The sequence below is a fragment of the Acomys russatus genome, chromosome 13 (assembly GCF_903995435.1).
Source record: "Acomys russatus chromosome 13, mAcoRus1.1, whole genome shotgun sequence".
Lineage (NCBI taxonomy): Eukaryota > Metazoa > Chordata > Mammalia > Rodentia > Muridae > Acomys > Acomys russatus.
This window is the reverse complement of record NC_067149.1, coordinates 60,347,999-60,363,361: the sequence shown is the minus strand read 5'-3', so window position 1 is coordinate 60,363,361 and position 15,363 is coordinate 60,347,999. Positions and strand designations below refer to the sequence as shown.

The window sequence follows — 15,363 nt, the reverse complement described above, 5'->3', positions numbered from 1 at the left end:
GGACTTTTATTCAAGGGAGACATGTTTCAGCCTCAGGACACTGTGATCTATTAGTAAACATCTTGGTTCAGATTCCAAACTTGCTGCACCAATATGAAACCAATGGCACAAAACTAAGAAATGCCCTTAATTTATTAATTTCATTAACACCAAGCAACTTCCATTCCAAAAGATGCATGTAAATTTTATTTACGGTCAGACTCTCAGTCTAATCTCAGTACATTAACAATTCTGCTACAGACAACGAGGCATGTTAAACATGGACCACCGCCAGAGGCCCGTCAATGGACTTTGCCTGAGACATGCTTCCCCTGGCTCTCCCAGACCAGCACTGCCTGTAGTGTCTTCTTTCAGCTGTCGCCAACCAGTCAAACCTTAGCTTTTTTCCTCTAAGCAAAGTATTAAAGGTATTCAAAAGAAAAATTACAAGAAAGCAAATTAACAGATGTCGTTCATCCATATTTCAAATTACTAATTTAGTCTCTTCATATTGTAACATAAGTAAATAAACTACAAATTTACTCAACTGATCCAATTTATTAGAAGGCTGATGACTTTTTGAATGACCCAAACTTTAACAATGTGATAGTCGATATGTCGTAAAATACTGCAAATTAATGATTAACACAGTTCCCTAGAACCATGTGTCTGTCTGTACAAACAAGCAGACGTTCTATGGACAGTAGTGGCTTGCAGAAGAACTGGGGTTTCAAGTCATCCCTCTGCTCTAATGCTCGCTTGCTTTCTTCCTCCCAGTAACTAACATGCACGTTTAAAGAGGCAATAAAAAGCAATTCTATCAATCTGAAAGGAGATAAATGAACACCCAGCAAATAACTGAATTTCAAATTAGAAAATGTTTAGTTCAGACTCTGTAGCCAAATTGTCTTTTGCTATGGATGGCTGTGATGATGTAGAAAACTTTCTGGGTATTTACACTTTTAATATTTAAATGTATCAGAATTTAAAAAAAAAAAAAAAAGTTATTTTGTTTTAAAGGCATTTTATTTAGATAACTAAAAAATATTAGCTGTTTAGAAGTAGTCAGTGTACAACGAAAGAGATCAGACCAGTTACTTTATCATGTATTTCCTCTTCTTCACAACTAAGCCAAGAGGAAAAAAGGCATTTGGCTTGTGGGTAAAGTCAGAAAAATAGGCCAATATATTTTTGTTCTCCATAACATAAATGGCTATGAGGAATTTAGGTAAAGATGGAAACTGTACATTGGCTTGTTCGTTCAAGACAGCAGGTCATGGCACTACGTGAGCTTGGTCCTCCTGTCTGCACCTCACACACTCAGCTACTTTCACTCACAGGCAACCCTGAATAGTGTTCGCGCACTGGAGCTAATTTGTATTCCCCAATATTTTGTGTCCTCTTTGCCTCAGGCAGAGAGAACTGAAGGCTGATGCTCGTCTCTGCTGTTCAGTCCATGATCTGGTATCTGCAGCATCCATTTAATGCTCAGGCCTTAACTTCAGGAGTTGAAGAATAGATGGAATCTGAATTCTCTGAAGCAATTTCTTCTGCAATTAAAAGACAAAAACAGTCAACAGAATAAAGGGAGGAATTATTTCTGTTTAAGGAGGAAATGAATAGGAAAGTGGCTAAGTATGCTGTGGGGAGGATGAGAAAACACAAAGCATTATCAGCTGGACTCAGGCCACCATACTCATGCTCCAGCTCAGACATAGCCACTTGTCGTCTTCACACCAGTTTAACTCCCACTCCTCTCCTTTCAGGATAAGCTTTGACTGACTCCAAATACCCAATCAGCATTTAATTAAAATCATTCCTCTGTGAGTCCTGCCCTGTCCTTTAGGAATCAAAGGTTAGTATTTAAGGTCATGCAATTCAAAACCATAACCATTGAACACTGCTTTGGGGTGGAAGTGAGGGGGCGCAGGTTCTAATAGTATCAAAAGGGGGGAGGGACACTGACCTTAGAGTATGAGGTCAACTCTCCCTTCCTCACCACCCCAAGTGCAGAGATGAGCAGAGACCTAGCTTCCAATCCAACCATTATGAATCTTGCCAACCCTCCCAGTAAGGACAAACTCACCTTCCTCCTGTTCTTGGTGTCTGTCCCACAGATACTAACCTAGAATGTATTGTCCCTAGTGTAATTCTTTCTCCACATTATGTGCCAAGGCAATTTCCTAAATTTCTATCTATTCCTCCACTTAAGACCAGAGGCTGTAACAGAGCAAACAAGGGACTGGATGGTCCAGCTTCTCCTCTCTCACTCTGCTCTTTCTCTTCAAGCTAGACAACAGCGTTCTTCACTGTTGGCTCCCTGGCTTGTCTTCAGTTTTCTGCTGTCCATACTGTCATCAACAGTGCATCCTCAAAAACCTCACCAGCCGCCCCTGCCCATCCCAAAGTCTCAAGTGTAAATGTCACTTTTGCAGGACATACCTCATTTCACAATTCTAAACTAAGGAATTGTGAAAACAATACCTGCCACCTGAGTTTACAAGAGGAACTCCCCTCAGCCATGTCCACAGTGCACATGAGGCCTGGAACCCTGTGGCTAATGCTTACACACTTGTGTTTAAGCTTCCTATGATTTATTAACATTTCATAAGTTACTTTGGCTACTGACCAAAACATTCAATTTTTACATCCCCAGAACTCTTAGAAAAATTAAATTAACTTGTAATTTACCTAGCTCCTCCTCTGCTGTTTCTGGAAAACCGATCTTTGGCTTTGCCAGTTCACCACTGTCCTCTTCTGTAAAGAGAAAAGCAGTTGACAACTGATTACAAAGCACAAAAGGACATCATGACTCCCACAGACAATCCCTCCTTTAAAAGTTACCGTGACAGATAGCTCAACATCACTTCTACTACTACAGCCACTCTGAGATTAGTAATTAGCATTTGGCTTGTTGGTTTCTTTTTTAAACTAAACATGTTTCAGTGGTAAGGATCAAGTAATACTGTAAGACGGTTTTCCAACAAGTTCTATTTTTGTTTTGTGTGTCATCACTGAGCCATCTCCCTAGTTAAATTCAGTTCATTCAATTCATCACATAAAGGACACTGCTCAATTAGAATCATGGTTTCACTTTGCTTATACCTATTACACAATTCAAAATCTAAAGGAAATAGATACAATGAAACAGAATAAGTGATACAAAATCTATGCATTATAATTTGGTAACTTTGACTGAAAGTTCTTACCAGGAAGCACGCATTTCCACAGGCCATAGGTTTTCCCTACCACAGTTTGCCACAGTCTCAATGTCCCATCTTCTGAACCGCTGGCATAGAGCTCACCATCAGGACTAAATCGCACACAGTGAATGGGACCGAAGTGACCTTTGTAGGATTCTGAAAAAGGGGAAGAGAGGGGCTCTCAGATTTTAATAACTGTAAAGGTAATGTTTACAGAAATCCGGATTTACTTAAAAAGATACCATCTGCATTGCTGGGGAGATCATCTCTACCATTTCCCTAGGGTTAGCCCTTTCTAATTCACTATATCAGAGGAAGACTTGGCAACTTACATATCTTGTCTGCTGGACGTGGGATCTGTGGACCTGAAAGAATGGGGCCACTATAGTCCGCTGTAACCTACTAATGCTGTAGACAACCTTACTTCACTTTCAGTATACTTTATATACAACGGTAACAACAACAACAAAAAAAATCAATGACCCAAGAAAGGTTGCTTGAGTTCAGAAAATGTGTAAATAAACTCCAATATGCACATACTAAATATTAACAGAGCAGCCCTTTCCCAGGACTTTCTCAGGACAGTCCACTGAAACACAACTGTCTGGTAGGTTCTAGAGATTTTATTTGAGAAAGCACAAAAGCAAGGCAGAAGGCCATATCCAGCTTCAGGGTACAGCAGCATTCAGCACATCCTGTCACCAGGCTGGGCTCTATAGCTATGTTCTGACATCAAGAATAAGAATGTTATAAACTGAATGTAAATGTCTCTCACAGGAGGCATGAAGTCATACCCAAGAACTATCCATAAGACAAAATGCACCTGAGGTAAAGGCCTCTCACGGTCCCCTCAGCTATTATTCAGTAGGCATCATTCCTGTGACCGTGTTCCAACACAGACTGTCTTTTAAAAAAGAAAAAGAGGGTTCATGGCCCACTGAGAGTTGAGAGCTGTCAATAAAGACTAAATTCTCTACAGACTAGAGCTGAAGTCTGTCAGCTTCATCCCAGTTTCTATGTCCTGAATCTACCACCTGCTTTTAGAGGAACCAACTTCATCCATGTCTAGAGAGAGCCACCAGATGGAGCTCTTTTACACTTTATCTCTTAATTCCCTATCTAGGCTATTGAGGCTTCCTAATTCCACCGCAGTGGTGACACACAGGCTCAATATTGGCCTTACATTGTAATAAAAGACATTTTAGGAGAAGTATATGGATCACAGGGTTTTCTACAGCAGTACAACCCTTACTTGTGTCACTCATATATAATCTAATGTCTCGCCATCTTACTCTGGAGTTTCTCATCTTTGACTAGCCAGAGAATGAAAGCATCTGAGAGGGACTTGGGTGGAAGGAACACTTACCATCATACACAAAGCTCCTGAATTCAACCCTCACCCTGAGCCACACCAAGACAAAACGTTATGTGAACAAAGCCTGAATTGGCCAGGTCCAATTTCCAGCATCTACCCATCCCTTCCTGCCTTAAGCACAGGCTGGGTCTTATGGCTGCTGAGCGCCTCCCCCAGCCCAGCCACAGTGTTCTCAAGCTGAGAAGAATGGAAAGAACATGGGACTGAAACATTCTAACCCCGACTTAAGCAACCCCAGTCCACACCAGTTTACACCAAGAAACAAAACAAAGCTGCTTGCTATTCTTTGTGTATCACCCCAGCTCTTTGTGTGGAAAACCAGAACAGTTAGATACAGGTAAGGAAAAAAGAAGTTTCAGTTTATAAACAGAAAAAAGATTTTCAAACTAAAAACAAAACATATTTGGATTTGGTAAGTAAGGAACAAAAAGTCTTGCTTTCTGAACTATCTCGCTACTATTATACATACTACAAGTTAGGATATATTTGCTTCAAATTATCATTTATCAACCATTTTGTTTTGTTTTGTTTTGTTTCTCAAGACAGGGTTTCTGAATGTAGCCTTGGCAGTCCTGAACTCACTTTGTAGACCAGGCTGGCCTTGAACTCAAGAGATCCACCTGCCTCTGACTCCCCAAGTGCTGGGATCACAAGAGTGTGCCACCAACCCAGCTTAACCATTCTACTTAAGAACTATTATGAAATAACAATTCTGGAAGTAGCAAGACTCAGAAAAAATTAAAATAATATATAATACTTAAATATATAATTAACATAACACTTTATATGTTCTCTAGAGACTCTTAAGGATTCTTGGGGATTGCCCAGTTGAAGAAAGGAAGATAGGTAAATGAGATTTAGTACCTGCTCTCTCCTTAGAAAGAACAAATATCCTTGCATGTTTCATATTTCACCTGAAATGCAGCTATTCCCCCCCCACCGCATAAAGTCTGAAGAGTCAGTACAGTACAGTACAGAAGTATCAAGATAAACTCAGTTAAAAGGAAACAGAGTTCAGCATATTTTGTCAATGGGTCTGTATTTCTAATCAAAATGGAGAAAACATCTTTGTTTTTTAATATTACGAGTTGAGTTTTTGTATTGCACGAACCTTGATCCCTGTGTGATCCCTGAGATTGTGAACAGTAAAAACCTGTCTTTTGTTTAGCGTGGGTGAGCCCTAACACACACCTTTAAGGCCAAGAATTTTCTGTTTACTGTAAACAGGTGATTAAGATGTGGTTCAGCCAGCCTTACCACACATACACACACCTTTAGTCCAAAAGTTTTCAGTACACAGAATTTAATAAAGTTAACCCTAGGCCAAGAGGTAGAGCAAGAAACAAATTGACAGGGACAAAAGAGTAGGAGGGACTTTTGAGTTGAGGGGCATTTAAGACAGCATGTAGAAGCAGGAGGAGCTCTTGAGCATTTAGATCTTTGGCTGTTAGCTCTTGAGCTCCTCAGCTCTTTGGCCTTTGGCTTTTTGGGCTTTAAGCCACAAGCCTTTGACCTTGGGATTTTTTGCCTTTTCCTCATGGACTGTCAGCTGAGCTAGTAAGCCTTTTGGGCCTTTCCCATTAGGAGGAGAGCTGAGTTGAAAGGTCAGCTGGGTGCTTTCTCTCTGGCTCTCTGAGCTAGCAGGTTTTTCACCACAGCATCTAGCTTCTGAGTCTTTATTGGTAGACCAGAACGATCTGGGATTTTCATTTAAAACTACATTTTAGTTAGCTGGAAAACTTACTTTCAACACACCATAGGTTAATACCTAAGATACTCATTGCTAGAACTTAATATTTTGACAGTCAATCATTTAAAGGCAGTGGCTCTCAACCTTCCTAAAGCTGCGACCTTCTACTGCAGTTCCTGGTGCTGTGGGGATGCCCAACCATAGCCTTTTTTGTTGCTTCTTCACACCTGTAACTTTGCTACTGTTATGATTGTGTCTCTTCCCAATGGTCTTTGGCAAGCCCTGTGGAAAGTCATTTAACACACACCCTCAAAGAGGTCACAACCCACAAGCTGAGGGTGCTGATCCAGGGACAAGGAAGGGGGCTCACCTAGTTCTTCTCCACTGTTGTAATCATACTTATACAGCTTAAAGTCTTCTCCACCTGCAACAAGAAATTCCTTCTCAGGGTGAAGAGATGCAGAATTGATGGTTGCAGGAGCTTCAAAGGATTTAATTGGCTCCAAACTGTGAAGAAAACCACAAAAACATAAATGTCTACAAAAATTTTACTCCTGTATTAATAAAATAACTATCCACATTATAATTATTCCTAAATCTTGAAACCCAAGGCACAGTCGTTAAATATACATTCAGTCAAGTGTAAATGGACTTTAAAAAAAAAACTAACATGAGCAAAAAACTTCAAAAGATTGTTAATCTCAGGAAGATAGCTGGTAGTGGGAACTCCATGTTCTGAACAGTAGGCAGGGACCTTTTATTTTTTTAAGACAGGATCAGTATGGAGTTTACTTCAGACTGCTCACTATTGCCTGCTGCTGTTACTGTACAGCGACTGTACAGTCTGATGCATGGAGCTGGCTGTCATATGGGACTTTAGTCTAACTCCTTTATCAGCTTCATTCTGATGCTTCAGTTCAGTTCTGAAAACTATTTCAATACAGAACATCAATTAATACATGCCACATATGAATAGGCAGGCATGGTGGCACACAACTTTTAATTCCACCCAGGAAGATAGGTAAATCTGAGTTCAAGGCCAGTCTGGTCTACAGCGACAATTCCAGCACAGCCAGGGCTATACAAACTCTGTCTCAAAAAACAAAAACAAACAAAACCCCTAAAGTTAGCTGTGACATATCTCTAATTACAGACACACACTTGGCTGTTTCAAATATTCAATAGGCCAATTTCTACCAAATGAGATCTGAGGCAACAGTCTACAGCAGAAATGCATGGTCCAGAGATGAAAGCTATAGCTGTACAATCTGGTATTTCTCAGCATTGTTAGTTTTACTGTGCTCTCTTACATTCTTAGAACTTCCATGTCACTTTTTCTGTCTCCCATTCAATGAAGCTGAACGCTGAAGTATTCTCAGAACCATACCCTAAGACTACAGTCAGAGGGTGATGCGGTGTAATCTTCACAGAGGCCCTTTAAGTGTCAAGGCTGAGGACTGTACCATCTGTACTGCAGCTAGCCTCAACACTGTGCTTACAGGATTCCAGTACTGAGAACCAAGACGTACCACAACATTAGCTACAGGGCCCAAACAGCAACTGATACATGCACTATCAGAGCTGTACCCCCAAGCCCCGATTCTCTAAAACTGTAATTAGAAAATAGAAAAAATGTATCATAGTGATTTCTACATAGTAAGGAATATATAGTATCATGTCAATGGTTCCTTTAATAAAAATAGAATATAAAATTTGCCAAAAAATCCTAGGTAGCTGTAATTTAGCTAATTCTTGACTAAAGTATGCTCACCCTAAGAGACAGCTGTTAAGGGGTGTGGAAACACTTCCTGTGTGTTATACAGCACAGGTAACAGTCTGCCTTTAAAAGAATCATGCAACAGCCAGCCATGATGGCACACACCTGTAGTCCCAGCATTCAAGGAGGCAGAGGCAGACAGGTCACAGAGTTTGAGGCCAGCCTGGTCTACACATCAAGTCCAGGACAGCCAAGACAGTTACACAGAGAAACACTGTCTTGAAAACACACATGCAAATTTTTGGTAGAACCCTTCTAATTTTTTTAAAAGATTATTTTATGTACTTGGAGAGTCACAGGTGACTGTGAGCTGCCTAATGGTGTTGGGAACACAATCCTCCATAAGAGGCACAGCCATTGTTAAATAGCTAAGCCAGCACTCCAGACCCTTAACATTTTTCTTTTTTTAAGATTTATTTATTATGTATATAGTGTTTTGCCTGCATGTACACTCGCATGCTAGAAGAGAAAACCAGATCTCATTATAGATAGTTGTGAGGCACCATGTGGTTGCTGGGAATTGAACTCAGGACCTTTGGAAGAGCAGCCAGTGCTCTTAACCTCTGAGCCATCTCTTCAGCCTCAAACCCTTACTTTTAAAATAAGCTAGTTTGCCCTTTTCATCCCCAAAATAAATGAAGGAATTTATCAGACAAACCTTACTGCACTATGAAAAGCAATTGACCGCCCGTAAGTAATAACCAGGACCTCTCCCTCAGGAATATATTCCATGCTGCTAACAGACATGTTAAAGTTTAGAGATTTCACTTCTGTCATTGTAGCATGATCCCAAAGCCTGCAAATAAATGAAGGAATGAATGAGTATATAAGAAATATTTATTCAGAGACCAGAAAAAAAAAACACTTCATTTTTATCTGTTCATAAATCCACGAGAAATGATCAAAACTGAAAGAATTTCCATTACAAATTATAAATTCCTATGAAATGTAAAAATCTTTGTTAGGCTGCTGGTAAAAAAATCAACTTTATATTTTCCTATGTTATAAAACACCTAGTCCTAGCTTAACTAATCTCAAGAGTTATTCTGGTCTATCTCACAGCTACAAATCTTTTCACAGAAAAATCCAATAGCTGTTAACACACAAAGGTTTAAGGGCATCATAAACCTCCTCAGGCAATCTATCCGAACTATGCTCGGAGCAGCTGCACATCAGCAGCTTTAGTGACTTTCTGAACTCTACCCCACATGATAGTAGTGCCAGGTCAATGCAACCTATATGTACTGATTCAAGTTATACACATTTTTCCTACATGATTATTAAAAATATTTATAAACCCCAAGGTAAAATACTTTTCAAACTTTAAGTTACTGAAGAAAAACCAACTTACCGAACAGTTTTATCATCAGCTGAAAGGATCTGTTTATCGTCACTGCACCACAGAGCCTTTTTAATACCCGAAGTATGACCACTAATTTCCTTGGGTTCTTTAGATGAAACAGTTTTAAATGAATAATTAATATTTGGCTTCTAAATTGAGCAGTATGAAAACAACTGTTACTTTTACAACACTTCCCAAAGCCCAGCGCATTTCCAGCTTGACATCCATCAGCTGAGCTCAGGTTCTCTACAGTGCACCACTAACTCATCTGCATGACAATGAACCGAACCGAAATCAACCTGGCTTTGTGAGGCTGAGACATCCCCTCAAAGGTAGTTTACTACACTGGCTATATATTCAAAAGAATTAGCACACCAAAAATACTAATAATGGACAGGAACATGGACCAGGAACAAGAGTGTACTAAGCTAATCCTCCTATTAAATTTCCCTGTAGGACCTTTGTCCAAGTCACTGTTGGCAGTAACTAACAAGAGAGAAACAAACATAAACGCACGCACACAAAGAAGTAGAGGGTGGATGGAGAAAGGGAAAATAAGCAACTCACATGAAAGACATTTCATTTCTTCATCTTTACAAAAGGGCAATAGAAATTGTACATATGAGGATCAAGTGAAAACATACACCTAAGGTGCTTAGCACTTGTCTGACATCCAGTCAAAGCGCCATTAACTGCTATCACTTCTACTGCTCATCTACTGGAAAAGCCACCTTCAAAACCAGACTGGGGAGGGGTGAGGCTGAGGAGCGCCCACCCAAACCTTGAACTACGTTTACTGCGTCAGACAAGTCAATAACACTCTGATGTTTTAGCAGAAGTATACCAAAAAGCAGGCAGAGAGAAAAATGCATAGCAGGTAATGAATGCAGTTAGTGGCGGCAAGGACAGTCCACCACCTTAGAACGGTTTTTCCAAACAAACTCTTACAGAGTAACTGCTTAATCACAATGTACTTTTTAAAAGTTAATGTCAATTTGAATTCATAAATAACCCTGTCTTCACCTACAGAATGTTTCTTTTGAACAATGAACACAGCTAAATAGTTGAAACCCTAACCCTTACCATGCATCCTGTCGTCTCAGCATCCTCTCCTCCAGAGGCCACACTACTCATTACCCTAAATCTAGCAACACTGGTCTAGTACCTTTACAGAACCTAGTATCATGAAATAAAAAATCATCACCATAATGACGTTTTGAGCTATGCAATAAAATATGCAAATATTAAAATGGCAGATTTCATTTAAAAAAAAAGCCTGACAGGATACATTTTGACAAAAGCTAAGATTTTAACAATGAAGGAGAATAATGGATGCCTCTTTTTGGTGATTATCTTAACTTTCAAATTTTTATAGCTCTTTAGCCAGTTATTGCAAGGAAAGGCAAAACCACAATGTGCTGATTTGTGTTTACCTGCTTCAGGTTTGTTCAAGTCATATATGCGCAACAGCTTGTCCTGTCCCCCAGTTAACAGGTAATTGCTATCCTGGAAACAAAACAAAACAAAACGTTAGACTCACCACTTTAATAGTTAGTTAAATATAATTACCAATAAAGATACAACTGTAGCCAAAGTTCTTCTAGGAGCCCACTGTGAATGTCTTAGAATTGCCAAGCTCAAGTTTCCCTTCAAATATACTGCACTGTAGCACAGGAGCTGCCATTTATGCCCCCGCCTTCTCTTCATCTCCTCCCTGTACCACAGGAACTGCCATTCTGCACCCAGCAATACTTCTTTGATTTCAAATGGAACTCAGGACTTATCTTGTGCTATGCAAACAGTGGAGCACACTCAACTACATCCCTAGCCAAAATTCCATTTTCTCACACCTGTGTGAAATCCACAGTCTTGACAATGTGCTTATGAGCCAGGGTCATCAATTCATCTCCTGAGACAGCATCCCACACTTTGCTAAATGTGAACAGAAACAAATAATACATAACATTATTACAAGGTTAAACATAATGGTAATTCAAATCAATACAAAATTATATGCATAATATTTACATAAGTGTATTATGCATCTCCCATAGTACTCATTAAGATACTTGATTTATCAAAAGATTTTTCCGTAGGACGTTTTTTAACTTTTAATTTTCTTTGACATTGAAAAATAACAATTTATACAAGATTCATGAGTTAACTCAACCTAATTTTCAGCTTACAGTTAATATATACATATATATGTACGTATGTATTTTTTAACCAAGCCTAAAGAATATTTTAACCAATTCAATTCATCCTTTTATCTAGTTGCATGCCAAAGCAAAATATAAAGGACTTCTTTGAATTTAACTACTTTAAAATTTTACAGTATTAGACCTTGATACAGAGCAAACAAAGTGTAAATCAAGAGGGTGGAAGGCTAGGTGTTGGTGGGTATAATCCCTACACTTACAAGAAGGAGGATTCCGATTTAGGTTAGCCTAAATTACACAGACCTTTCTCAAAACACAAATATAAGTAGAAATAAAATAAAAGCGAGCAACCATCAGCCCACTCCAAGTACATAAGTGTGCATGCAAAAAGTCCAGAGATTTCAGACAGCGGCAGAGGTGCTAAGGAGCAAGCAGAACTACACCAAGGGCCAAGAATGCAAAGCATTCTGCATTACCAGAACCTAAGAACCAGGATTTATGAACCTAAGAAACAGGAACTGGTGATTCATTATCTAATCTTACACATTACATACTTAAGAGTTTTATGAATGGCTGTAAAAACATGTTTGAGAGAAACAGTGTCACAGTATTTCTCTTATAACTGCTGCAGTCTCTTCTCTTTTCTGCCCCAACCTCTTTTTTCCCTGACTCTAGCCACCCAAGATGACCTATTCCTCACAGACAAGCCCCACATTCAGCTCTCACAGATGCTCATATCTGTGTGCTCAAACTTCTTTGCATCCTCATCTTAAATGCTAATCTCTACTTAATTTTCTATCTTCAATAATTGACCATCCTCCTTTCTGTCTTTTTTTCTTTTTGGCAGGATCACTATCAGCAGTCCTGGCTTGGAGCTGATACGTTCCCAGACTGGTCTCTAACTTAAGATCCTGCAGCATCTGCCTCCCAAATGCTGGGATTAAAGAGGTGTGTGCCACCACACTCCACAACCATTTACTTTTAATTTGCTTAAATCAACGTTAGAAACACATTTGCAATTGCTTCTAAGTATGAGATTCTTTTCAGCAAGAAATCAACAGACCACAGTCACTCTACAGGCTCTCTGCTCTATCATCACACAGCAGCTCTTAGCATTGCCTCTGGGCCAGCAAGATGACTGGGTAGGCAAAAGCAGGTGCCTGGCCACCTGAATTGGATCCCTGAACCCATGTCCCCAAAACTGTCTTCTGACCTCCTCCATATACCCAACACGGCGTGCATGCACCTGCACACACAATAGTAAATTTAGTTTAAAAACAAAGGTGACTACAAACACAGGTTAGTAGCCATACATAAAAATTATATGAAAATATGACACATGCCTCAAAAGAGCAAAGAGAATCATTATAAGTCAGTTTGATAATATATGCAAAACCCAAAGAACAGGTAAAGTGTAGCGTGGCAAGGGTTTAGCCAATCTCAGACTATATCAAAACACAAAGTAAACTTAGTCACCAAGGTGACGTCTCCATTACTACAGTGGTTCATGACTGCAGATCACTCAAGGAAACATCTGAGCTGAAAAGGACTTTATCCACAGACTAAGCAAGCACTTGAATAGTTTAGAAGCTCCCCAGACTCCGACCCTCTGCACCTAAGGTGATGAAGAGAAACTTAAAGACCAAATCCTCACAAGAGAAGCAGTGTGATTTAGTTGATTTAAGAAGACACGTGACCGCAATACAAATAACAGAAGGAAAAAGTCCCCAGCAGTTCGGCGCTAAGGTGAGCCTGAATGTAGGCAGCGGCAAACACAAGAGATAAGAATGCGATGAATTCTGATAGAATAAAAAAATCGACGATAATGAGGATCTAAGGAAAACCAAGAATCTTTCCGACAGCCATCATTAAGACTATTTGGGACCCAGTGGTAAATATGTCTAGAGCCAGTTAATAAAGACTGAGTGAAAGTGTCTATGGGGACATCGCTGTTCAAAGCACTAACTTTGGAACAGTATCTGTAAAGGCTATCACCAACACCTGCTATCCAAGCTGCATAATGATCACCAAGATTCCGGGTCTCAATCAGAAGAGACTCATTTGGGGACTCTGTGAAGACAGGGATGCTCAGAGACCCAGGGCAGAATCCTGTGTTTTCTCTATGGCACCAGCCGGGTCAGATCTTTATGCCTCACTGAAGTTGAAGATTCTGATGATGTCAGCACACGATTCAGAGAGAAGAAAGCTAGTTTCACTTACGCTGTGAAATCTGCAGCTGCCGTAGCAGCTTTGGTGGCATCCTTATTCAATGTTGCACCCCAAACAGCACCTTTATGACCCAAAAATGTTCCAATCCAGTCTCCTGTATCTCCCTGGCGGAGCATAGGCTTGCCATCTAGAAGATATTTGAAGACACGTGTGATTTGGAAGTCCACAACATAATAGCAAATACTGAGCAGCCAACTGCAAAGTTCTTGTTCTGACTGTTCCCACTTACTCTGACTAAGCAGAGAGTTTGCACCATGAAGTCCTGGTCACTCTTCCTGGGATGCATAAGGGGCTCTGGGACCCTATCAGAGGCCTCCGCCACCCTGGCAAACTTGGACTACAAAGCAACTGTAAAGAGCTGGGAGATGCTCTGAGGACCGAGGGCCTGATTCCGATTCCCAGCACCCTCCTGGAGGCCGACAACCTCCTAAAACTCCAGCTTTAGGGAATCTGATACCCTCTTCTAAGCTCTTTGGGCACACCTTCCACATATACACGCGTGCACACAGGCACACACGATTAAAAACGTTTTGAAAAACCATAAGGCTGGACACCACTGACATGTGTCAAAGGTACCTAAATAGACGTTTTTACTTTGGGCCAAATAACGCGAAACTACATCATCCTCTGAAAAACGAGGCTCGCACCACAATGGGATGATACAACGAGATGAGTGAGGAGACGTAAGCGGCACTCCTCTCGGCCTGGCCCAATCTCTTCTTCCCGTGAGTCCTTGGGAAACAGAACGTAGTTCTGAGTGTAGACAGCCGCAGTGCAGGGTCCTCAGTAGGAGCACTAAACGCGGTGGGGAGGACGGCACATAAAGCCTGGTGGCAGGGGCGAGCAGACGCCTCTGCCCCAGCAGCTCTGTGTCCCGCTTCAATGGGCAGCTATGACCCACCCACCCCCTCCGCAGCCGGGAGCCGCGGGCTCGGCTCACCTTTGCAAGCGCTGATCAGAAAGTAGCCGTACGGCGTGATGCCGCTGAAGGCCAAATCCACCACGGGCCGCGTGTGGCCGGAGCAAGTGAGCGGCGTCTGCCTCATGGCCATGGCGGCGGCGGCGGCGGCGGCGAGCGCGGTGACGCGGAGCGGGGACTGAGAGTCACGGTCGCTTTTCTTCTCAGCCGCGGCGCCTCGGGCTGCTTTAAGTCCCCGCACTCACGCCGAGGCCGGGTCCGGAGTCCCCGCGACGCGCGGTCGCCAAGGGAGGGACAAGGGAGGGAGGGAGGGAGGAGGGGAGGGGAGCGCCGGAGAGCCGGCACGCCGCCACCACCACCGTCCACACCGGTAGCGGCAGGAAGTGACGGCGGGTAGACGCGCAGCGTCAGCCGGAAGTGACGGACATCAGGAAGGCGGTCTCGCCTTGGGAGCGGCGAGGAGTCGTGCGGCACGTGGTGCTGACGTCACGCGGGGTGCGTCTGGGCCTCGTGGTCGGTTCCATGGCAGAGTGCTATTTAACCCACCCGAAGCCTCCCTTGCTGGTCCAAAAGCTGTTCCCACTCAGGTCCGCGAGCTTCCAAAACACTGTGTCCAGCGGGACCCACACCGTCGCGTGGAGGTGGTCAGAGGGCAACACGAAGAACCCGGAGAGCCAACTCTGTTGTCAG

At 41.7% G+C, this 15,363-nt stretch overlaps 1 protein-coding gene across 1 annotated transcript; it reads right to left on the bottom strand.

The window, feature by feature from the left end:
• Positions 1–973: 973 nt before the first annotated feature.
• Strap (serine/threonine kinase receptor associated protein) lies at positions 974–14,991 on the bottom strand. The gene is made up of 10 exons (XM_051155516.1): positions 14,695–14,991; positions 13,746–13,881; positions 11,217–11,298; positions 10,800–10,872; positions 9,376–9,472; positions 8,683–8,820; positions 6,618–6,754; positions 3,189–3,338; positions 2,671–2,736; positions 974–1,529 (listed from the first exon to the last, which is right to left on the bottom strand). Exons 1-10 carry the CDS (start codon positions 14,804–14,806, stop codon positions 1,468–1,470), a joined length of 1,053 nt encoding a protein of 350 aa, XP_051011473.1. The 5' UTR covers positions 14,807–14,991; the 3' UTR covers positions 974–1,467.
• Between the last annotated feature and the right edge of the window lie 372 nt (positions 14,992–15,363).